Source organism: Quercus suber, unplaced genomic scaffold (genome assembly GCF_002906115.3).
Source record: "Quercus suber isolate HL8 unplaced genomic scaffold, Cork oak 2.0 scaffold_342, whole genome shotgun sequence".
In the NCBI taxonomy this organism is placed as follows: domain Eukaryota; kingdom Viridiplantae; phylum Streptophyta; class Magnoliopsida; order Fagales; family Fagaceae; genus Quercus; species Quercus suber.
In genome coordinates this window covers 214,362-238,093 of record NW_027069794.1, presented here as the reverse complement: position 1 = coordinate 238,093, position 23,732 = coordinate 214,362, and the positions used below count along the sequence as shown (strand labels likewise).

Here is a 23,732-nt window from a genome sequence, read left to right as displayed (position 1 = left end):
GTGTGTAAAGGCTTTCGAGGACCTCGAACAGTACTTGTCCAATCCACTAATACTTTCCAGGCCTGATAAGGAGGAAGTGTTGCATGCATACTTAGCAGTCACAGACTACGTTGTTAGCCTCATCCTAGTCAGAAACAAGGATGAAATTTAGAGGCTCGTTTACTAAGTTAGCAAATCCCTGCAGGAGGGTAAGACACGTTATCTTCCCATGGAAAAGGTAGTGTTGGCCGTAGTGCATGCCATTAGGAAGCTTCCTTATTACTTCCAAGCCCATACCATTTTGGTGCTTTCCCAGCTCCCTTTACAAGCTCTATTGAAGAAATTGGATTATAGTGGCAGGATTGCTAAATGGGAAACCAAGCTGGGAGCCAATGATGTCAAGTACATGCCTCGGACTGCCATAAAAGGACAGATCCTAGCAGACTTTGTAGCAGAGTTCACCGAAGGTGCCCTTGAGAAGGAGGAGGCAGTTATAGGGGTATTAATCACGTTAGCCACTGTTGTTCCTCCATGGAAAGTTTATAAGGATGGAGCTTCCAATCAAAAGGGGGCCTTGTTAGTAGGAATAACTATGGTCAGACAGCTGGGAGGAGAAATGGTTGAGTTGTACTCGGATTCTAAAATGGTTGTGGGCCAAGTCAATGGAGATTTTGAAGCTCGAGATCAGAGGATGCAAGGGTACCTTGCTAAAGTGCAGAATGCCTGGGCTCAGTATAAGGGTTTTATATTGAAGCAAATCCCTAGGGGACAGAACTCTTATGCAAATTCTCTAGCAATATTGGCCACTTCGCTAGAGTCAAGTTTTCCTCGGGTTGTTATTGTCAAGGAGATGGATAGCTTAAGTCTTGCAAGGGTACCTTTGGTAAGGGTGTACAACCTCCATGTGGGGCTGAGCTGGATGGACGCTATAGTAACTTTTTTGAAGCAGGGATTGTTGCCTGAAGACAAGTGTAAGGCAAAGAAGGTATGTAAAAGTGCCCCTCGCTACTAGCTGTCTAAGGAGTTGAAGTTTCACAAACGCTCTTACTTAGAACCATATTTGTTGTGCATACATCCAGAAGCGGTGAAACCTTTTTTGGAAGAGTTGCATGAAGGCATATGTGAGAGTCATATAGGAGGAAGGTCTTTAGCACATAGGGCCCTCACCCAGGGGTACTGGTGGCCTAGCATGTGAAAAACCTTTCAGGATTATGCGAAGGATTGTGACCAATGTCAAAGGTATGCCCCAAATATTTATAAGCCAGGGGGAATATTGAATCCATTGTCTAGCCTTTAGCCGTTCGCTTAGTGGGGCTTAGATATAGTGGGACCCTTTCCCCGAGCTATAGGGAATTGAAGATGGCTCTTCGTCGACACGGACTACTTTACCAAGTGGGTGGAAGCCGAACCCCTTGCCAATATTAGGGACGTGGATGCTAAGAGGTTCATCTAGACGAACATTGTCACCAGTTTTGGAGTTCTTCACACACTGATCTCAGATAATGGTCTTCAATTTGACAGTAAAGCCTTCTAAAGATATTGCAGGAAGTTAGAGATTAGGAACGGCTATTCTATGCCTGCTTATCCTTATGGGAATGGGTAGGCTGAGGCCACCAATAAGGTTATAGTGTCTGGCCTGAAGAAAAGGTTGGATGACGCTAAAGGAAAATGGGTGGATGAACTGCCTCACTTGTTGTGGACTTATCATACCACACCCCAAAGATCAACGGAGGAGACCCCTTTTTTAATGACTTATGGGGTAGAGGCAGTAATTCCTCTTGAATCTAGATTTCCAACTCTGAGAACTAATTAGTTCAATGTTTAAAAGAACAACCGTTTACTCCTAGATAGCCTGGATATGGCCGAGGAAAGAAGAGAGGTGGCAACGGTAAAGATGGCATATTACCAACATAAACTTAAGCAGAGGTAGATAAGGGGGTGAAGTTCAGGCCATTGGCTCCTAGAGACCTAGTCTTCAGGAAAGTGGTGGAGACGGCCAAGAACCCTGCTTGGAGCACGCTGTGGGCCCTAACTGGGAAGGGCCATATAGGATCACTTCCATTGATGGCATTGAGGCCTACTACTTGGAAGATTTGGATGAAAATGTAATTCCCCACCCTTGAAATGTAAACAATCTACGACGTTATTATTATTAATAATTTTTGTTACCCTTCATATCTTGCTTGGTTATATCTTATTATGGATGTGTTTGCTAAGACAATTGGTTCATTAAATATTCTAAGTGTTAAACAGAACTTAGACTTTCTTTGGCTCCTCAGGTCATAAGCCTATGGTAAATTAATATTGTAGAAAATATTCTAAGTGTTAAACAGAACGTAGGCCTTGTCTTGCTCCTCGGGTCATAAGCCCAGGGTAAATTAACATTACAGAAAATATTTTAAGTAAATTAACATCGCAAAAAATATTCTAAGTGTTAAACAGAACCTAGACCTTGTTTGGCTCATCGGGTCATAAGCCTAGGGTAAATTAACATTGCAGAAAATATTCTAAGTGTTAAACGGAACTTAGGCCTTGTCTGACTCCTCAAGTCACAAGTCTAGGGTAATTAACATTGCAGAAAATAGTCTAAGTGTTAAACAGAACTTAGGCCTTGTCTGGCTCCTTAGGTCACAAGCCTAGGGTAAATTAACATTGCAGAAAATATTCTTAGTGTTAAATAGAACCTAGGCATTGTCTAGCTCCTCGGGTTACAAGCCTAGGGTAAATTAACTTTGTATGAAATATTCTAAGTGTTGGATAGAGTTTGAATCTGACGTAGCTCCTAAGGTCACAAATAGGGAACTGAGTCGGCCTTGAAAAAGGTTGCTTGAAGGAACAGAAAAATAAATGTTGTGGGCATTTCCTCAAGTTTCTGAAGTAGTGCCAGCAAGTTTTCAAGTGTTGATTGATAAAATTGCTTAAGACCCATTGGTTAATTTACTCTTTATGTTATGATAAAGTAGAAAATTTTTCATGGTGTGATTGTTATAAAGGAAGGAAGGTAACATAGTACGTAAAATGACTAGCATAAAGTAAACAGTAAAAAAAAAAATGTACAAGTGTAAAAGATAAACGAGCAAGGTTAACTTCAAACTTTTTTCATTAAAGATAAGTGAACTGTGATACAATGAAAAAGGGAAAAAAGGGGCACTTGCTATACAACAACCCATTACAAAACTACCTAAGTATCTCCTAAACTAAGGCTAAGCTAGGTAGTTGGCTCCTTCTTCTTGGTTCCCTTTTTCTCTTGCTCTTTTTCCTTCTTTTTCCTTTTCAATTGCGCCACCTCGGCCACTTCCTCTTTGGTCTCCACGTCCTGCACATCAGCAAGAGGTGGCAATTATTTTTTCTTTTCTTTGCCCTTGGCCGAAGTGAGAGAGGGAACGTGATCGGGCTGAGTCGAGGAAAAAGGGGGAGCAGAGCTGGGGTCTGCTAGAGGTTGAGGGAGAGTGGGCACTAAATGCAGAGCAGGAGGATAGTACACGTTATCAGGAGCCTGAAACTCTGATTCAGTGCTGACCCCCGCAGTGTTTAAGACTTGGCCCCACACCTCCAAGAAAAAGGCACGAGCAACATCTCTGAGTTGGGCAGTGAGGCTCTCAGCTACCTTGGTCATGCCCACGTTATATGCTACTTGCTCGGTTTGAGCTTTCTCAACCTTCTTGGTCTCTAGTTGCTTCTTTATTTTTTTTAGCTCCAAAACTGTGAGAGCCATTTTATTTTCGGTCCTCTTCTGGGCCTCCAAGGCATCAGCTGCCTACCTCTCATAGCCTTTGAGAGTGGACTTAGCGTTCCTATGAGCCTTTTCCACTTCAGACAGCTGGGCAAGAGTCTTTTTCAACTTCTTGTCCACCTCTGTGTGGGCTTTTTCTGTGGCCTCCTATCCTTTCTCAGCCTTTCTTGCCATGTCCAGGGAGTGGTTAAAAGCGGTTTGGATGGCTTACCCAAAAAAAAAAAAAAAAAAAAAAAAAAAAAAAAAAAAAAAAAAAAAAAAAAAACAACAACAACAACAACAACAACAACAACAATGTAAGTATCATATAACGCATGAATAAGCTAACTGTACGGTTAGATGGGATCAATCATGTACCTTGGCCAGGTCCTGCTTCAGAGCAAGGAAGACCTCACGCTTCCTAAAGGATCTCAACTCTGTCGTGTCCTCAAGCAGGCATAATGCTTTCTTCAGGCATTCTGCCACCAAGCCTGAGCTACCCTTTTTGGGGTCCCTCAGGTTGGCATCATCAAGCACTAGATTGCCTGAGCTTAGGGTAAAGATGGTCCTCCAGATAGAGGCCTTCTTGGGTTGGTCTCCTCGAACCTCTTTAGGAGTCTCGGTGTGTGCGGGCTTCTTTGGCTGCCCTTTCCCTACTTGGGCTTCCTTGACTGGGGGTTCAGCAATCTCCCCTCTTCAGCATCCTCGAAGCCCTTGCCTCCTTGGCCCTGTTTCCTCTTCTTGTTCATGGCATTAGCGGGTGATGTGCGTGTTACGGTAGGAGTAGGAGGGCAGGGTGTCACTACTACAGCTGGGGAAGAGCCCCCAGCATGGGTTGTTAGTAGGGTAAGCAAATCTAGGGTTTTCTCTTCAAAATCCATTTTCGCTGAACTACGAGCTGTTGATGTGCTAGGAGCATCCTTGCGGTAAAAAAACCTCGAACTCTTTTTTTGTTACGTCTTGATGGATGGGCTCGGGGATGGACTCCTTGGCCTTGTCATCTGATGGGATGGGTGGTTCTTGAGAATAAAGAAGTCTGGCGGCTAAAGGAGCAGGGAGCTGAGCATCCTGAGTCCATGTTGGCGTAGGTTCTGAAAAAAGAAAATCCGGTATGGCTACGTCAATTAAGGCTAAGCGGGGATCCCTGGCTTTAATAACATTCCTCGGTCTCTGAAAGCGCTTGGTGGATGACTTGTAACCAAGAATGACGTGAGTTGCTCGAAGTTATCCGTCCTTGTGTAGGAAGATCTCTGCCTTGAGAATCTGGTTTAAGTCCTTAAAATTCACCAAGTGCTTGGCTGGGGCAATGTGGTGTTCGTCTACCAGATAAGACAAGAGGGGTTGTTAAAGAAGACGCTAACACTATTAAAGCTATGTAAAATCCTATGTGTGACCACGATCTTTAGGAACACTACTTGGTTTCCCTTCTTGGGTAGGGCAGTGCATTCCATCATGCCAGCCTCTCGAGATAATAAGAAAATCCTCGTACATGCCTTTTCTTGAGTTAGGTAGGAAGGAGATTAGTCTAATGGTGGGAATCCTACACTTCATGTAGTATTTGGTTTTTTTCCATTTCTGGCAGTTGTATACCCAGTTTACATCGTGCCAGGTAAGGTTAGTCCCCATTCTACAGTTTAACACATCTACACACCCGAGGATCCTAAAGATATTTGGAGAATATTGGGTTGGGGTTAACCTATAATTTATTAGATAGTCCCTGGTTACCCTCCCCATGGGAAGTTCCATCCCGCCTTCGATGAAGGCAATCATAGGAATGACCATGGATTTGGGAGGTCTATTTAAGACCAACCACTCATCCTCTCCACAGTGTTGGATTTCAACACTGTTGGGGATCTTGTATTGTGTTCTAGAGATTGCTCTAGCCTCGGTAGTGTCCACTAACTTAGCGTATCTACCCATGGAGTTTTGTGGTGTGAAACGTTAAACTTGTGAAAAAAGAAATAGGGAAATCAACACACCTATGAGTTAACGCAAAAAGTGCTCCTTGAGAGTTTTTTCTTCAACTTAGATAGCCAAAATGTTCAAAATGAATCTCAACCAACTCCAAGTTTTCCTTTTATAGGAGTGAAAAAGTGAGCGGTAAAATTCCCGCCCATAAATGGGGGGTAATGAGGACTGTAGGATCTTGATTGAGCCGTAGAACTTGGGGAGACAAGCAGTCGCCTGATGCCATAAATGTGAGATCGTGGATTCCAAAGCATCAGGAGCGTGCAGAAGGTAGGTGAAAGGATGGTTAATATGTGGGAACGCATATGGCACATGCATAGTTTACCTATGAGACTAAAACTTCGCTTTTGTCTCATAATCAAATAGCAAACAATTTAGGGGGCTATTATGGGTGCCCGAGGAGAGGATGAAGTTGAAGAGTTGAGCATTGGTGTGGGAATGCCAGGGCCATGGCGCTGAGGAAGAAAGCCGCCGAGGAAAGAAGAAATGAGTAAGGTACTTATAGTTTTCTAAGTGGGAGTGGAATCTGAAGAGAGAGAGGAAGTTAGTGGAATTAGGGAACTTCTTGTCTGGTGTAGCCTGTTGCATCGCATTAAATGGTGGGCAACAACTTTATCAGCCGCATTGATGAGGAAGTGACCTGACAGTGTAAGTCACACTAAGCAGATTCTTCCACCATTTTCTTAGATGTTAAAAGCAACAAGGTCATGAAAGAGAGATGTTAGGTGAGAATTGATGGTTGGGAATGATAGAGGTAGAAGTATATAAGGAAAAGAAGGAGCATTGAGAAAGGGATTGAAACAAGGTATCAAAAAGACATAGCAAAAAGGGAAGAAAAAGAAGAAAAGAGAGAGAAAGGAGAGTGAAAGTTAACTACTGTACAAACTTAGCCTCCTCGGCGAGCTTGTGGAGGGATATATATCCCTTTATTTTATAAGATTAACCTTTTTTCTCTATCTTGATCCTCGGCAGAGTCCCTCTTGTTGTTTGTTTCCCTCTCTTACAAATTCTATTATTTGGCGCAAGTTTAATGTGCAACTCACTGTTCTAAGTGGGCTTGGCCCAAGATTTTTTGGTCCTTACAGTAGGCTTCTCCAATAGGTTCGTCCCCATCATCCTTATTATGGTTTTGCTTATTTCTAGTGCCTCTTTTACCTAATATATGGAGCACATATTGTTTTTGTTGGTACATTGTAAGAAAATCCAATAACTTCTAGGTTTTACTTGCAACAACTTTGTCAGCGCTGGCAACACTTCTCATATTCTGGTGGCATCTTTGGCATCATTTCCACCAGCTCCTTGCTATTCTCCACCAAGGGAATTGGTGTATGGGCGATGGGTTTGCCCTTGTTGAAGGGTGTGCATAAGTGAGAAATGAATTATATTGTCAGATGGCATGTTTTTACTATTAGATTTATTTATTTATTATTATTATTGTTATTATTATTATTATGAGAAATGCTATGCAAACAACACTTTCATAATAAATCTTGAGTAATAGGTTATTATGGGTAGGCAACAAAGTAATTTAAGGTAATTTAAGTTGTGGATTCAAATTAGAACCAATAACAACTTATCACTTATATATGATTGTTGTGAAAATATTGTAGACGTAGCACTTTTTTATTTTTAATTGCCATGTATTCTCAATTTGAATAAAAATGGGAGATAATGAGATGATTTTCAATGGGAGAGGAGCCAGACTAGGTGGTTATATAATTGAGTTACAAGACTTTTGGCTAATTGAGTTATTAGACTTTTGGTTACTCTTATTATTCTTAGCGAGACATACTACAAATTTTACTATAGAAGTTTACAAATTGATGTGTAATTAATTAAAAAATAGATAAAAGTTACATTTTACCTCCAAGTGGTTTAACAATATCACAATTTAATGCACAAATGTTCAATTGCTACGCATGGCCTCCTAAGATTTGGACTAAATGAAGTAGTAAGGGTTCCAAAGTATTCCAAATGATTTCATTTTAATAAGTGGCAAAATGAGTTCAAAAAAGAAGAAGTGGGAAAATAAAAAGGTTTCTGCGACTAAATTGTGATTTGGTCAAACCAAAATGGATAATTTGTTTATAAAATGTAAAATTTGTTATTATCTAATGTTGGATTTAACTACTTAATAAATTCACACTCACACATGAATATTCTTACAATTTTATTAAGTAAATTTAGTGGAGTGGATATCAAATTTTTAGGGATCCTACTTTTTTTTTTTTTTTTGAGAAAGTTTAGGGATCCTAGCTACTTGGTTGTTGTTGTTGTTTTTGGTGCCAACAATGCAAATGACACCGTGCTTCTAGAAACAATAACAAAAAAGTAATAATAAAGAAAGAGAAATTACATATGATAGAAGATATAAGAAAATAGAATGTAGGTGTATTATAAACCTGATTATTTAAACTAAATAAAAGAAAAAGTTTTTTAAATGTCCAAAATAAAGAAACTTTTAAATGTCTAAACCAGATGTAAATATTCTAGTTGTAACTAAATCTTTTAGTATCCCATGATATTCAAGGTCAAATCCCCCTCTCTTATTATAACTATCCAAGGAGAAAATTGGCCTTTGCCCATTTTGTGCAAAAAATCAAGTATTTTGTCCCATTTCCCAAACTAATTAGGGAAATGCTCCTGTTTTGAAGTTCGATTTTCTCAAAATCAAGTTTCAACGTCACTATAGGCTCCTTAAAACGCCACTATAGGTATGGGGTGATCAAACTTAAAAAAAAAAAAAAAAAAACCCACTATAGGGTCCTTAAAACGCCACTATAGGGCTCTAGAATTTTTTTTTTTTTTTTTTAATTTCAGTTTGTTATAACTCAATTGTCCAAAAATCAAGTTTTAAATTAAAACTCGATTTTTAGAAAATTGAGTTTCAAAATAGTGACATTTTCTTAATTAGTTTAGGAAAGAGAGCAAAATATTGAAAAAAAAAAAAAAAAAAAAAAAAAAAAAAATTTGAAGTTTGGTCCTGGTGATGTCCTTACTCCGAAGGACTCTTTGGAGGTAGTTTAAATAGAATATAATGCTAATTATTAGTCCATTGCTTACCAAAAACAGAACAAATGTTATCTGATAATAATTCATAACTAAATGATGAGGAAGGACGAAACCTGTGATTCTGTGAAGAACGGGTTTAGACTTTAGCCTTACAAAATGCCTTTTGGAGAGCATGATTTTGGAGAAAGCATAACGCCTTCAGGTATGTGATTCCTTGGCTTCATCAAACTCTATGAACACATCTTCATATATTATAACTTATTTGATGATTAAAATCGAGTGATCTGAAAATGGTAGAAAGACACTATAATATTCTTCTTCTCTGAAATTGTGGCCCTTGTAACTATCAAAAAGAAAAATAAAAAATTTCAACCTTAACTGTGCCTTGCACTATATATATAGTGTCTGTGTGTTTGTGTGTTTTTTTGCTTTGAAAGTGTGATCTATGTAAATCTCAACTCAGAAAAGTTCAATTAATGTACACTAGTGCGTGCATGCTGCGTGTGTCTGTGGTATTTCTACTTTCTATATTGCTTGCACACATTTGTAAACCAACATAAGCGATGCCACTGGAGCTGAGAGAATTCCTAATAGACTAATTGATAAAGTTTTATTTCAAACGAAATAAAGAAACCCAAGCTTCAGGTCAAATTTAAAAAAAAAAAAAAAAATTTCTCTCTTTAAATAAAAAAATTACTGGTTTGATTTTTAGATTATTGGTGAAAATTACAAATCTCTCCATACAATGAAAAAGATTCATAAATTCTATTTTGCTATAAAGAATGGATAAATTTTATTGTGCCCTTAAATCTTAATACAATTTTATAACTTGTATTGACTACACTTTGATGTAACAATTTATAACTTTTATGCTTTGATTGTACTTTTTAATATTTATTATGTTTCTGTATCTTACAATCACAATAGGGTCATTCATGAAAGCCAAATAATAATCTTTTTCTACAGTCTCAATTTACATACACTTTGTTGCTATGGAGAAAGAAATTTATAATGCCCGTAATACAATTACATAATTTGTATTGACCACACTTTAATGTAACACTTCATAACATTATGCTTTGAATGTACCTTTCTTTCTATTTCTGCGTCTTAAAATCACAAGGGTCACTCAAAAAAATTGAAAACCAAATAACCATCTTTTCCACAGTCTCAATCAACACATACGGCGAAATCAAAGAGGCAGCTGCCACCACCAGTGTAGCATCAGCAGAGAGATTGAAAGAGTTCAAACAATTTGACATTGTCTCAGACCATTCGGATCATTACTTTGCCTCTTCAAATTTGAGCTTGTTTGGCAAGAAGAAATATTGCTTCACAAATGCTAATAGTAGTGTCCTCAAGAAGATCATGCAGGAATGGAAAATCCTAGAGAACAATCTGCCAGAAACTATCTATGTTCGAGTCTATGACGAAAGAATGGATTTGCTACGAGCAGTTATTGTTGGGGCTGCTGGAACACCCTATCATGATGGCCTTTTCTTCTTCGACTTTGCATTTCCTCCTAGCTACCCCAATAGCCCTCCAAATGCACATTATCATGCACATGGCATGAGACTGAATCCAAATCTGTATAGCAGTGGAAAAGTCTGTTTGAGCCTCCTCAACACATGGATTAGTGAAAAGGAAGCTGAGTGGAACCCTTGTAGTTCCACAATTCTCCAGGTTCTAGTGTCACTCCAAGGACTTGTTCTTAATGAGAAACCCTACTACAATGAGCCGGGTCTTAGTAACTCTCCTAATGAAATGTTATCAAAGAGTTATAACAACTATATTTTCCTTTTATCTTGTAGGAAAATGTTAATCTTATTGAGAAAACCCCCAATGAGTTTTGAGGGTTTTGTCCATAAACATTTTTGCACTCGTGCAAAGTTTATAGTACAAGCTTGCAGGGCATATATAAAGGGTTGTGCAATAGTTGGCTACTATCAAGATAATGGATCTCATTCCTCCTCTACCATTGAAGATTCAGCAGAATTTAAGGCACTAATGGAAGAACTCTATCCGAACCTTGAAATCGCCTTGACCAAAAATACAGCTTCAGTCATTAAATCGGCTCTCACTACTGACATGAAGAATGCAGCTCTAGGCCTTCACACGACCATTGAAGATTCAGCAGAATTTAAGGCACTAATAATGGAAGAACTCTATCCGAACCTTGAAATCGCCTTGACTAATAATACAGCTTCAGTCACTACATCAGCTCTCACTACTGACATGAAGAATGCAGCTCTAAGCCTTCACACGACCAACAATGTAGGCTTGCCCCAGGCCAATTCATATTCCAAAAAAAATTGGTGGATTTTTGGGTTGGGATTCGTTTTTTATTTTTATTTGTTAGTGATGTTTCGTTAATTCTGTGAACAAGGTTGCAAATCTTCTCGAGAGAACTGGTAAGTGGTTTATGAGATACTGGCTAGAGCTAGGGTGGCTCAATAATTTGGAGAATTATGATGAAAAATTCAGGACTATAACCTTTTTCTTTTTTAATTATTTTTTATGGTTGCTACCTTTCTTTCATTTTGACATTGAGTACTAGAGTATTTACATCCAGTTTAAAATTTTAAAAAAAATTTCTCTGTTTCAGACATTTAAAAGCTTTTTTTTTTTTTTTTAAGATAACCAATTTTACAGGACACCTACTTCCATCCTCTAATCTTCTACAATTCTTTTTAAATATTCTTTTTTTATTCAATTTTTTTTTTTTTTAATTTTTCCTCATTATTTGTTCCAACAGCAAAGTGTCATCTCAATTGTTGTCAACAAATGAAAAAAAGTTGGAGCTCCAAAAAATTGATATTCATTCCACCATTAATGAGTCTTTTCAATAAAATTGTTAGAACATTCATGTGTAAGTGACATAATTAACAAAGCAGTGCAATCTCACATTAGATTATAACAGATTTGTATTTTTTAGACAAACAAATTCCCCCTTTTGGTTTGATCCAATCACAATTTAGTATCACAAACCTTTTCATTTTCCCGCAAATTAAAATGAAATCTTTGTGATACTTTGGAATCTTAACTATTTTACTTTAAGCCAAATCTTAGGAGGTCAAATGTGTCGATTGAGAATTTGAGAGTCTATGAAAATCATCTCATTATCTCTCATTTTTATTTAGACGGAGAACACATGGCATATAAAAAAAAATTCTAATGGTAAAAACAGGTCATGTCACAATATAATTTATTTCACACTTATGCACACGCTTTGGCAAATACCCCTTGCAAACCCACTGCCTATATACCAATCGGAAGCAAATAGCAAGGAGTCATCGGAAATGATGTCGGAGACACCATAGGAATCTGAGAAGCGTTGCCGGCAGGAAACCATTGAAAAAAGCTGGAAGTTATCAGACTATGACACTGTGCAACAGCGAAAACAGTATGTTCTATGAGGTACTAGGTCTCCTGGTCTTCTCCATCATGATCTGGAGGATTCAGGAGCATAATATACCAGAAATAAGCGAAGTCACGATAAGGATGATGGGGCTGGACCTAGTAGAGAAGGCTACTATAATGAGAAACCACAACCAAAGAGGATTCAAAGACTCAAAGATTTATAACTAATTCTAAGGATTCTAATAAAAGGGAAATGTTTGACTTTATTTGTAAGTCATCATCTTTCTTCTTCAAAATGTTGTTCTTCAAAATCTTTCATCTTTATTTGTAAGTCATCACCTTTTGACACTCACATCCAAACAAAAACAAAACAAAACAAAAAAAAAAAAAATCTCCCTTCTATTAAAAAGTAAAATCATATGGGGTCACTTATTTATTTTTATAAATACTTTCTCGTGTTTGAATAATACAATTTTTTTCTTGTTGTCTTGGTGTACACTTCTATTTAATGTAAGAAAGGGATCAAACGTTCAAGAAGCTTGAAGCCCATTGCACTATTTTTTATGGGTCTGCTGCAAAGGACATTGGTGTATATGGGTTTGCCAAGGGAGGTTACTGAAAAGTGTGGTGTGGCTAAGAGAGAAATAAATTATATAGTGATGTGACTTGTTTTTTACCATTAGATTTTTAATATATCGTATCCTCCATCCAAAATAAAAATAAGTGATATTGGGAGGGGAGTCAAATCTTGCTCTTCTTTATTAAAATTAAGAGAACTAGTCAAATGTTTTGTAGTTGAATTGACACCTCTCTACATACAAAGTGCTAGAGAGGAAAGAGTTCAAGCTGCGGGATTAGCAACATGTTGTAATTGTTTCTCAAAAAAAAATTTAAGAGAACCGAATCATTTTTCTCTCATTGTGGTTATTATCAATTTTAACAAAATAAATAAATAAATTTAAAAGTAACTAAAAGAAATTGACAATAACAATATGGGATGATGTCATGTTGTGATATGGTGATGTCGTTGCTCCAAAGGACTCTAAGGAGGTAGTTTAAACAGAATATAACGCAAATTATTAGGAAATTTATCAACAAATTAAAAACAAAACAAATCTTATCTGATCCCTAACAAATAACAATATATATGATAAGGTAGGACGAAGCCTCTGGAGAGAGGGTTTAGATTTACAAAAGAAAGCGCAGGAGAGAATAATGATTATGGGGAAAGCATAATGTCATCAGGTATGTAATTCCTAAGAGTTTCATTAAACTCTTGTGAACATATTGGATGCTTCTTCATATACAATAACCTGTTCTGATGATTAAAACTATGTTTGCTGAAAATGTTATTGTGATCCAAGTAAATCTCAATAATTAATGGACTTCAACCTTAACTTGGCCTTGTAGTATATATATACAGTTTTTTGTGTATGTGTTTTCTTTTTTTTCTTTTTTTCTTTTTTTCTTTTTCTTTTTTTTTTTATATGGTAAACCTGGGAAATTCATTAAGACATTAACCAACAGAAGATAATATGAACGCTACACAGTTTTGTACCGGTTAATGTAAAAATATGTCATGTTATTTATCCCACAATCAATCAAAAATGACCTAATTCATATAAATAAATTTCACTTTTATGCAACAGAAATTTAAATTCTAAACATAATTCAGTGGTTCAAAGAATTTTAATGGTTATATTGAAAATGGTCCTAACCCTTTTACTCAAAAAAAGAAAAAAAAATCATTTTTGCTTTATTTTTCTTGTACGGTATATAAACAGGTTAAAATGGGTTGTAACATATCAATTTACTTAATAAATAAGTTGTGTTCAGGCTAAGGGGATTTGGCGTAATTAATAAAAAGGTCAAGGTTAGAGTTAAGCTATGTATTCAAATACCATATCTCCATTGTTTCTCAAAAACCAAAAAAAAAAAAAAACCTTATCTCTATACGACACAAACACCACTCAAAACATGATATTTGAAAACCAATATAAACAATGCCATTGGGGATGAAAAAAAAATCCCCAATAGGCTAAGAGCATTAGCATTGATTGTACTAAAAAGTCATATTGCTATTTTTCGTACCATCAATACTAAAAAACAAGTTGCAATGGTGGAGGAAAAACTAAAAAAATTTGATTGTTGAGCTACAGTGCACATGCACTATAGTTAAGATGATAAAAAATATATATTGTTTATTGTAGTAGATATATTATTTTATTGTGTTGTTTATATTATTTTATTATGTTGAATGTTAAAATAAAATTACTAATGTTAGATAATTTGTAAAGTAAAATAGTAAAATAGATAAAATAACTTTTTGTGGTGCCAAATTGTTAAATTTTTGGCATCACCAACATTGATGCTCTAACTGATAATGTTATATCTAAAAAAAGTTTTAAATTAAAAATAAAAAAATAAAAACTTCATATCAAACCAAAAATTGATCTTCGTTCGGTTATAATTATATAGATAAAATGTTGCTATGGAGAATGGAATTTGTCATGCCCGTAATATAATTATATTGTACTGAACACACTTTAATTTAACAATTTTTAACTTTATGCTTTGATTGTATTTCTTTTTTTTCTTTTTCTTTTTTTCTTTGGGTTCTATTTCTGTATCTTAAAATCACAAGGGTCACTCACAAAAATTGAAAACCAAATAACCATCTTTTCCACGGACGGTTTCAATCAATATGTCAGGCGAAATAAAAAAGGTAGCAGCCACCACCAACGCCACCAATGTAGCATCAGCAAAGAGAATGAAAGAGTTCAAACAATTTGACATTGTCTCAGACTATTCGGATCATTACTTTGCCTCTTTGAATTTGAGCTTTTTTGGCAAGAAGAAAGATTGCTTCACAAACGCTAATAGTGGTGTACTCAAGAAGATCATGCAAGAATGGAAAATCCTGAAGAACAGTCTGCCAGAAGCTATCTATGTTCGTGCCTATGAAGAAAGAATGGATTTGCTACGAGCAGTTATTGTTGGGGCAGCTGGCACACCCTATCATGATGGTCTTTTCTTCTTCGACTTTGCATTTCCTCCTGACTATCCCAATAGCCCTCCAAAAGCATATTATCATTCACATGGCTACCACCTAAATCCAAATTTGTATAGCGATGGAAAAGTATGTTTGAGCCTCCTCAACACATGGAATGGTGAGAAGGAAGCTAGATGGGACCCTTGTAAATCCACAATTCTCCAGGTACTAGTGTCACTCCAAGGGCTTGTTCTTAATGAGAAACCCTACTACAATGAGCCAGGTCGACGTCATTCTCAAAATAGAAAGTTATCAAAGAGATATAACAGCATGATGTTCCTTATATCTTGTAGAACAATGTTGGTCTTGTTGGAAAAACCTCCCAGGAGCTTTGAGGGTTTTGTCCATGAACATTTTTGCACTCGAGCAAACTTTATATTACAAGCTTTCAAGGCAAATACAAACTGTTCTGCAGCTTTTAGCCACTATCAAGATAATGTACCTCATTCCTTCTATGAAGGTTCAGTAAAGTTACATCAGAAAACAAAACTCTATCTGGAACTTGAAACCGCCTTTACCAAGAAGGCAGCTTCAGTCACTAAATTGGCTTTCACTGATGACTCAAAGAATGAAGCTCTAGTCCTTCATACCACCAACAATGAAGGCTTGTACCAGTCAAAAGAACTTTGGGGGTTGATCGGGTTGGTACTTGCTATTGTTTGTTTGCCATTGTTATTTTCAGTATTCTTGGAACTTGTAGGCTAGAAAATACATGTTGTTGATGGAGTTGGAAGTGGTCAATGAGACACTTGCTAGAGGATGGTTGAATAATTTTATCTCTAACCTCTAAATGTCTTTCCCAATCCTAAATAAAATCATAAGTAACTCCATAATTTTTTTAAAATACTAAATATTTTTAACACATACTCGAGAAGATGAGAGAATTTCTTAAAGAAATTAACAGTAATGTATAATTCGTTTATTTATATACATAGTTTTTTTTTTTTTTTTGGGTTAAAAGTTTCGCTAATGACAACAACTTCCACTAGCTAAAAAAAATTAACATGACTATATATTTTAAAAATCTAGTTATTAGATTAAATGTTATTTATATTTTTAATACGCATGTCAAATTTCGTGTCAATCGAATCTTATTTATCATTTGATCAATTAACTTATTTTTTGAGCATAATTTTAAACTATAAAAATTTGAAATTTAAACATTTAATTAATAACATAGCTCTTAATTTTTTATTTTTTGAAAAATTTTGCAAGCATGAAGAATATAAGAATAATATATGATCTAATGGTAAATTTGTTAATATTCACATCTAATAAAAAGATATTAAGTGAAATTGTAACTATTGACTACAACTAAGTATATAGCCAAACTTTTTCCCTATTTTTGTTGTGCTTTGATTTTTTTTTTTTTTTTTTTTTTTAAAGCATGTAATTATGTTGTATCCATTTTCAAGTTAAATTTTTTTTTTTATAATTCTTTTAATTATGTGGCAAAAAAAATTAAGTTTTTGTATTTATCCAAAACATTAATAAAGCAATAAAGGAAAATTTTATAAAAACATTTAAGCCATTGTTTCTTTTTTAAAAACGGTTGCAATTCAATCTAATCACTTGCAATTCGAAAGGGATGCCATAGGTTGCTTTGTGCCGTAGTAACTATCTGTAAGTATCCTATCTAATTAAGTTCTCTGTATATTGATTTGATTACGATTAATTGTCTTATGCTCTCTATTGGGTTTTGCTTCTGTCATTAATTTTTGCTTACTAAAAGAAAGAAGAAAATTAGAGAGATTTCCCTTTCGTAGTATATATATAATGCTAGTTGGTGAAAAATATGCAAGTATTATCATGTGCATGATGATTGGCAATTAGATGTGTTTTATTTGCATATATCGGGCCATTTGACGGCCTCATTAAGCACTTAGTGGTTTGTATAAAATTCGTTTTGGGATCTTGCAAGTTAGCACCTCCTTGGGATTGCTAGCTCATGCAGTTTATTTGATAAAATGCATGCTATTCTTGGATTTATGATTGAATCTTGCCAGTGATTTTTTATTTTGTTTCTCCATTTATAAAATTTTCAAATTGTGTTGGATTTGTCGCTGAAAATCAACACCCTGAAATACACAGCTTAAATTCTCAAAGAATGTAACTAATTTCGGGGGTAAAAAAGACAGTCCAATTGGATTGGATATTGGTTTGGTGAGACAGTGGTGGGGTTTAACCCAAAAAACAAAAGGCATGAACGGGGGCTAAAAGCCCATAACATGCAAGGAGAATTTCAAGTTTATAGAAAACTTTGAATTACAAATTATTTAATGCTAATCAGAATATCTTTTTTTTTTTTTTTTGATAACGCGATAGTTTAGGGTAGAGTATTTGAACCCTAAATCACTGTTATAAATACCAAAAAATGCCAACTCATTGAGTTACAAAACTCTTGGTAGAAAAGCTTTTGTTAAATAATACAAAATAATTACATCAACCGTTTTCAAGTCTAAAGAAATTGCTTGCATTTAGCAACTGAACAGCTCTATCTTGATGAATTTAATTAGCAATAGGATAACTCCACCATGATAAATTTTAGAACCAATTACTACAAAGGGTCTTAGTGAGCATAGGAGAGGGAGAATAGGCAGCATAATCATCAACAAAGTTAAAAAAAAAAAAAAAAAAAAAAAAAAAAAAAAAAAACTTTGGATGTCTATGTTGGAAACATTAGGGGTGTCTACTAGTTGAGTTAAAAGACTCTTGGCTAATCATCTAGAAATACATTTCAAAAATAAAATAAGAAAATTAAATTCCATATAATTAGCAATAGTAATCTAAGCAACACAGAGAAGCTGATTTGAGAGCTTTATCTACATGTAAAGAATGATTTGAAGGGTTTGTGACTTTGTGTGCCATTATCTCATTATCACAATCACATGATTTTTTTTTTTTTTTTTTTTTTTTTGTTTAAGAAAAAAGGCAAAAAGATAAATGGCTTTGAAAGTGGAGGAGGATTGGAACCATAAACATTTTCGTTAAAAACATCATTTTGTGTCATTTGAGTCACAAGGCTCTTGACAATTGACATATGTAAGGTTAAAGGCCCAAATCATATATTAGGCATTGGGCCTTGGCCGAGAGCAGTAGTAGTCCAAGGAGGAATGAATAGAAATAAATGGTTCAGACTCATGGCTTAAGAAGCCGAATGCAAGTGGGATGGTGGTCTGAGGAAGAATATCTTCTCGAATAAGCTAAACACAAATCAAAGGTAGATCCTATAAATCAAAGTGACCTTCCAAGAAGCTCCAGTGATAGGAACATGCCTCACGAATATGCGAGAATGAAAAGAACCTAAAATATCTTGGGGAAAGCTGCTACTACCGCATTAAATGCATTGCAGCTACTTTTCTGACCACATTTATGTGGAGAAGACCCCTAAATAGTACTGTTTTGGCTACCACAACTCACAAAAAGCCAAAGAGGGTGTTTGATGGAACAGACACTCAAGTAAGGGTTCAAATGATCAACAAATCTAAGATCAAGACGGCCCAAGAGGATCTATATAATGGAAGATACCCTTCATGAGAAGGAGGTCGAAAAAATAGAGAATGAATACTGTAGCAATCAAAATTGTACTTGTACCCAACTGTTATTCATTTATATAACAAATTTTTCTCCTCGAACAGTGAGTGCAATTAGCTCTATTCTCCTTGTTCTTGCTTGATCATCTTTTAAATCCACACTAGCCGTTGTCAAATTCATTAGAGTCTAACTCTCCAACCCACTTTCTACAAATTTATTTTACCGGGCTCACTGGACCAAGATCCCATACATCTTGAGTTTGGGATTGGAACTATAAACATTTTTGTTAAAAACATCATTATGTGTCATTTGAGTTACAAGGCTCTTGACATATTTTTTAGTGTTGTATGGGAAACTTTTATTTAGTTTACTAGGTTGATACGTGTAAACAAGACTCACTAGGCTTGTAAAACACCCATATCTCAAAAGATTTATTGGTGCAGCATTTAATTTGTTAATGTCATTCGTATTTTGCTGGATTGTAGTGTTGATTTCTTTCTTTGCCTTGTTTTTCTCTCTTAGATTTTTTGAGCAGCATTGCATTTTGTTTTTATTATACTTCTCCCTTAGTATATCGATAACGCTGGTGTATTGGGTTTGTTTTCTTTCTAATAAAATTTTTCGTTGGTTAAAAAAAAAAATAAATAAATAACTCTTTCTTTATAAAGCCATAACATTGTGATTGCAAGAGTCTTATAACTCAATTGGTATATCTGAGTGTTCCGACGAAGATGTCTAAGATTCAAATCGCCCTTCCTTAATAATTGAATTATAATAATAAATTATAATAGTCCAATTATTATAATATATGTTATAATGGAATTATAATATCTATATATATATATATATATTTTTTTTAATTATTGACTTGTTTGCAGTAATTTATTTTCTTTATTTTGTTTAGATATGAACTTTTAATAATATAATGGAATTATAATATCTATATATATATATATATATTTTTTTTAATTATTGACTTGTTTGCAGTAATTTATTTTCTTTATTTTGTTTAGATATGAACTTTTAATAATGTGTAAAAGTAATCAAAATAGAAAGTAATAATCATGTCAATTTATCGAAAAAATCATAAGATCAAAAATTATGTATAACTTAACAAAATAATCATAAACCATAGTTTTGTGTTTTTTATTTTTTGTTTGATGCTTTTTTTAATTGGTAAATTTGAAGTTCTCCAATTAAATTCAAATACATTTTTATATTTAATTTAACTTTTCTTAGAAAAAATAATAAGTTTTGTATTGTATTAATCAATACATCAATGTATTAAACTTAAGTAGAGTTGAAATATAGTTCCACTATTTCAATGTAACTTTTCCGTAAGGAACTGAAAATTAATTAAGTCTAAATTTTCAAAAACCGTAGCCCCATTCAAAAACCATTAACCTAGTCTAAATTTTACCAATGATACATTCTCATGCACAAAGTACTTGGGATTTAAAGGGAAAAATTCGTGCATGGGATTCAAGGGGAGAGATTCATGCTAAGGGGTCAACAACATTTTAATGTGTACTCCATATTTTAGAATACCATTTTGGTCCTGACATTTTAGGGTCACTATCAATTTAGTCTCTGCATTTTGGTAGCAGCCAATATAGTCTCAATTATTATCAAATTGTAGTTAATTTGATTCTTATCTTCAACTCATTAATGGAAAATTGACGGCAAATTGAAATTAACATTGACCAAATTGACTGAAACCAAAATATGTGGACCAAACTGACCATGATCCCTAAAATGTAAATACCAAAATAGTTTTTTTTTTTCCCTATATATTTTTAACCATCTAAAAAAATTTATATATAAAAAAAAAAAAAAACTAAAACCCACTCATATTCAATTGTTAGTCCAAATTAACATCATTCTTTTGTGAACACATATGGCTTTTGGGTTTTCGCAAGTTAATTTGAAGATAGTTCTCTCATAAAGTTAAAAATTAAAAAATAAAATAAAATGAAAAACAATACCTAACATGTTTAATATTTCTTGAACACTTCCGAAAACTTTATTTAAATATTCTACGGAATGGAGTGCAAGAAGTAAAATAAATTTATATATATTATTTCTACTCTAGCAAATCGGAATGGAAAATTTTAAAGTGTCAAGTGAAAACAATGTATAAAATCATTTATATAAGCTAAAACGGAATAGTTTCTTATAAATAATTGATAATTAATAATTGGAGAATAAATGTGTATATATATATATATATATGAGATCTGTCCATCCCACACATTTTTCTTAATAGGAAAATAAATAAATAAGAGAGTAGGAGATAGTACTTTTAAGTGTGTATAATGTGGGTTCCAGTTACCTCAACTGGTAAAGTCTCTGATGGTTGTATAAGAGATTTGGGATTCAATCCCCGCTTACACCAAAAACTGATTAGTGTCTTAATCTAATAATAAAGAGTTATCATCAGGAGCGGAAGCCATAAGTTGAAACTCTCTCTCAAAAAAAAAAAAGTGTGTACAATGGTAGAACAAGGCCTTGAACCAAATCTCCAAGTCACTCTTCATACGCAAAATCTTGGGGGTTAAACTTCCTCGACGATTCACTCTGCCCACTTTCACCATGTACAATAGTAGAACAAACCCCGTGGAACATGTGAGCCACTTCAATCAGAGAATTGTTGTCCATTCCAAGGACGAAACTTTAATGTGCAAGGTTTTCCCATCCAGTCTGGGACTCGTTGCGATGAGATGGTTCGACAATCTGAAGGTAAACTCCATAAGTTCCTTTAAGGAGCTCACCTAGGCGTTTGGTTCCCAATTCGTCACCTGTAGCAAGGTTCCTCGGTCCTTGGCTTCCTTGCTATCCTTAAGCATGCGAGAGGAAGAAACCCCAAAAATGTACTCGGACAGATACTGGGAGATATTCACGAGATAAATGGTGACTTTAACGATGTGACCATCAATACTTTTAAGATCGGCTTCCCGGCCAAGCATGGTTTGAGGAAATCCCTAACTGGCAAACCTGTCACTAATGTGCGTCAATTTATAGACCGAATTGATAAGAATAAAAGGGTTGAGGAAGATCAGTAGTAGAGAAAAGGAAAGGATAAGGTTATCACTCATGAGATGAGGGATTTCAGATCGGACCGATATAATAACAACCGACCACAAAGAGATTTTGCTGGGCAGTCAGGATTTACCAATCCTCAGGCAGTTAATGCTGTGTTCCGAGAGTCGATGCATCAAGTTCTGAACAAGATTAGGAATGAGCCATTCTTTAAATGGTCAAATAAAATGACAGGAAACCCTGCAAAGTGCAACCAAAACCTCTATTACCAATACCACCAAGACCATGGACACACCATGAAAGATTGTAGAAGTTTGTGCGACCACCTAGACCAGCTCGTCCATGAAGAAAAGTTAAAGCAACTCTTGCACCACTCTAGTGGCCATGGGGGCCAGACAAACTCAGAATCCTAGAGAGATGATTCTTCAAGACCCTCTTTGGGAACGATAAATATCATTTTCACTGCTCCAGGAAGAACTGGTTCCTGTCCTTCTAAAGTGATGTCTGTGGCTCGGCTATCTGCCGAGGACGCTAATCCAAAGCTAAAAAAGATTGGAATGAAAATCCAACCGGTTCTGGGCCTCTCGGATGAGGATAAGATCGGAACCATCCAACCCCATGATGATGCTTTGGTGGTCACACTCAAGATTGGGGGGTATGATGTAAAGAGTGCGTTGGTAGACCAGGGCAGCAGTGTTGAGATTATGTACCCTGACCTGCACAAGGGGCTAAATTTGAGACTTGAGGACCTAACAACCTATAACTTACCCCTGGTAAGTTTTGATGGAAAGGTTGTCATTCCGAAGGATCATATTAGATTGTCTGTACAAACTGGTTTAGAAGTGGTGAAGGTGGATTTCATCTTAGTGGACGCTTATTCACCCTACACAGCCATTATAGCCAAACCCTAGCTTCATACCCTGGGAGCCGTTTCTTCTACTCTGCACTAGAAAATGAAATATTCGTCTGAGGGCCAAGTTAAGAAAATCCTGGGAAATCAATCTGTGGCTAGACAATGCCTGCTGGCCGTCATCTAGCATCAGCCCAAGGCTAAGTCCTCAGCCCATGCTGAGGAGGGCTTATAGTAACTAAAAGCACCAGCGTTGCCTGTCGACGAATCAGCCAAGGAGGCGAAATGTGAAGATTTGGTAAATGTTATTATTGGTGACGATCCAGAGAAATTCTTCCTGGTCTAGGCTTAACTGCCCACTCTAGAGAATGAAAAGTTGATAAAGTTTTTTAGAAGAAACATTGATGTGTTTGCCTGGAATGCTTATAAGGCCCCAGGAGCGGACTCGAGCTTCATCTGTTATCATCTAAACGTCAATCCCTTTATAGCCCCCAAAAAGCAACCACCTCGGCACACGTCCAAGGATCATGCTAATGCTGTCAGAGACAAGGTGACGAAACTTAAGCAAGCAAAAGCTATCAAGGAGGTGTTCTACCCAGAATGGCTGGCCAATACTGTGGTGGTGAAAAAGAAGAGTGGAAAATGGCGAGTGTGCATAGACTTCATAGATCTAAATAAGGCTTGCCCAAAATATCCCTTCCCTATGCCTAGAATAGACTAGCTAGTGGATGCAACTGTAGGTCATCCTCTGATGAGCTTCCTAGATGCCTTCAAGGGTACCACCAAATACCGCTAGCCCTAGATGATCAGGAAAAGACCGCTTTCATTTTTCCCGTTGGGAACTACCACTACAAAGTGATGTCATTCAATTTGAAAAATGCTAGGTCTACCTATCAGAGGATGATGACTAGAATGTTCGAACCCCAACTAGGCAAAAACATCGAGGTCTATATAGATGACATGATGGTGAAGAGTAAGGTGGTGTCTGAGCATGTAGGAGACCTCGGAAACATCTTTAAAGTTCTTAGGAAACATAAGTTGCGTCTAAACACTTCCAAGTGCTTGTTTGGTGTGGGATCAAGTAAGTTCTTAGGCTATATGGTAACCTACAGGGGAATTGAGGTTAATCCCGATCAAATCAAGGCTATTAACAATTTACAATCACCTTGGAATCCCAAGGAAATCCAGAAACTGACCAGAATGACCGCTGCCTTAAGCCGGTTTAT

The 23,732-nt window shown here is 35.8% G+C and overlaps 3 protein-coding genes across 3 annotated transcripts; all 3 read left to right on the top strand.

Annotated features, from left to right (window-relative positions):
- The first annotated feature begins 8,827 nt into the window (after positions 1-8,827).
- LOC112002161 (putative ubiquitin-conjugating enzyme E2 38) lies at positions 8,828-11,284 on the top strand. Its single transcript, XM_024034319.1, has 4 exons — positions 8,828-8,873; positions 9,840-10,945; positions 11,058-11,082; positions 11,277-11,284. The coding sequence occupies exons 1-4, from the start codon at positions 8,828-8,830 to the stop codon at positions 11,282-11,284; spliced, it is 1,185 nt and encodes a 394-aa protein (XP_023890087.1).
- A 1,946-nt stretch (positions 11,285-13,230) lies between these two features.
- Positions 13,231-15,788, top strand: LOC112002150 (putative ubiquitin-conjugating enzyme E2 38). The gene is made up of 2 exons (XM_024034310.2): positions 13,231-13,276; positions 14,743-15,788. Exons 1-2 carry the CDS (start codon positions 13,267-13,269, stop codon positions 15,786-15,788), a joined length of 1,056 nt encoding a protein of 351 aa, XP_023890078.2. The 5' UTR covers positions 13,231-13,266.
- A 5,927-nt stretch (positions 15,789-21,715) lies between these two features.
- LOC112002162 (uncharacterized) lies at positions 21,716-22,567 on the top strand. Its single transcript, XM_024034320.1, has 2 exons — positions 21,716-21,968; positions 22,128-22,567. The coding sequence occupies exons 1-2, from the start codon at positions 21,716-21,718 to the stop codon at positions 22,565-22,567; spliced, it is 693 nt and encodes a 230-aa protein (XP_023890088.1).
- The last annotated feature ends 1,165 nt before the right edge of the window (positions 22,568-23,732 follow it).

Bases quoted from the DNA above. Each gene is read 5' to 3' on its own strand.
- LOC112002162 (XM_024034320.1), top strand. From the start codon at position 21,716: ATGAGGGATTTCAGATCGGACCGATATAATAACAACCGACCACAAAGA. The intron at 21,969-22,127 runs GTTTGTGCGACC...TCACTGCTCCAG, and splicing joins CACCATGAAAGATTGTAGAA to GAAGAACTGGTTCCTGTCCT.
- LOC112002161 (XM_024034319.1), top strand. From the start codon at position 8,828: ATGCCTTTTGGAGAGCATGATTTTGGAGAAAGCATAACGCCTTCAG. The intron at 8,874-9,839 runs GTATGTGATTCC...TCTTTTCCACAG, and splicing joins AGAAAGCATAACGCCTTCAG to TCTCAATCAACACATACGGC. The intron at 10,946-11,057 runs GTAGGCTTGCCC...TCTGTGAACAAG, and splicing joins GCCTTCACACGACCAACAAT to GTTGCAAATCTTCTCGAGAG.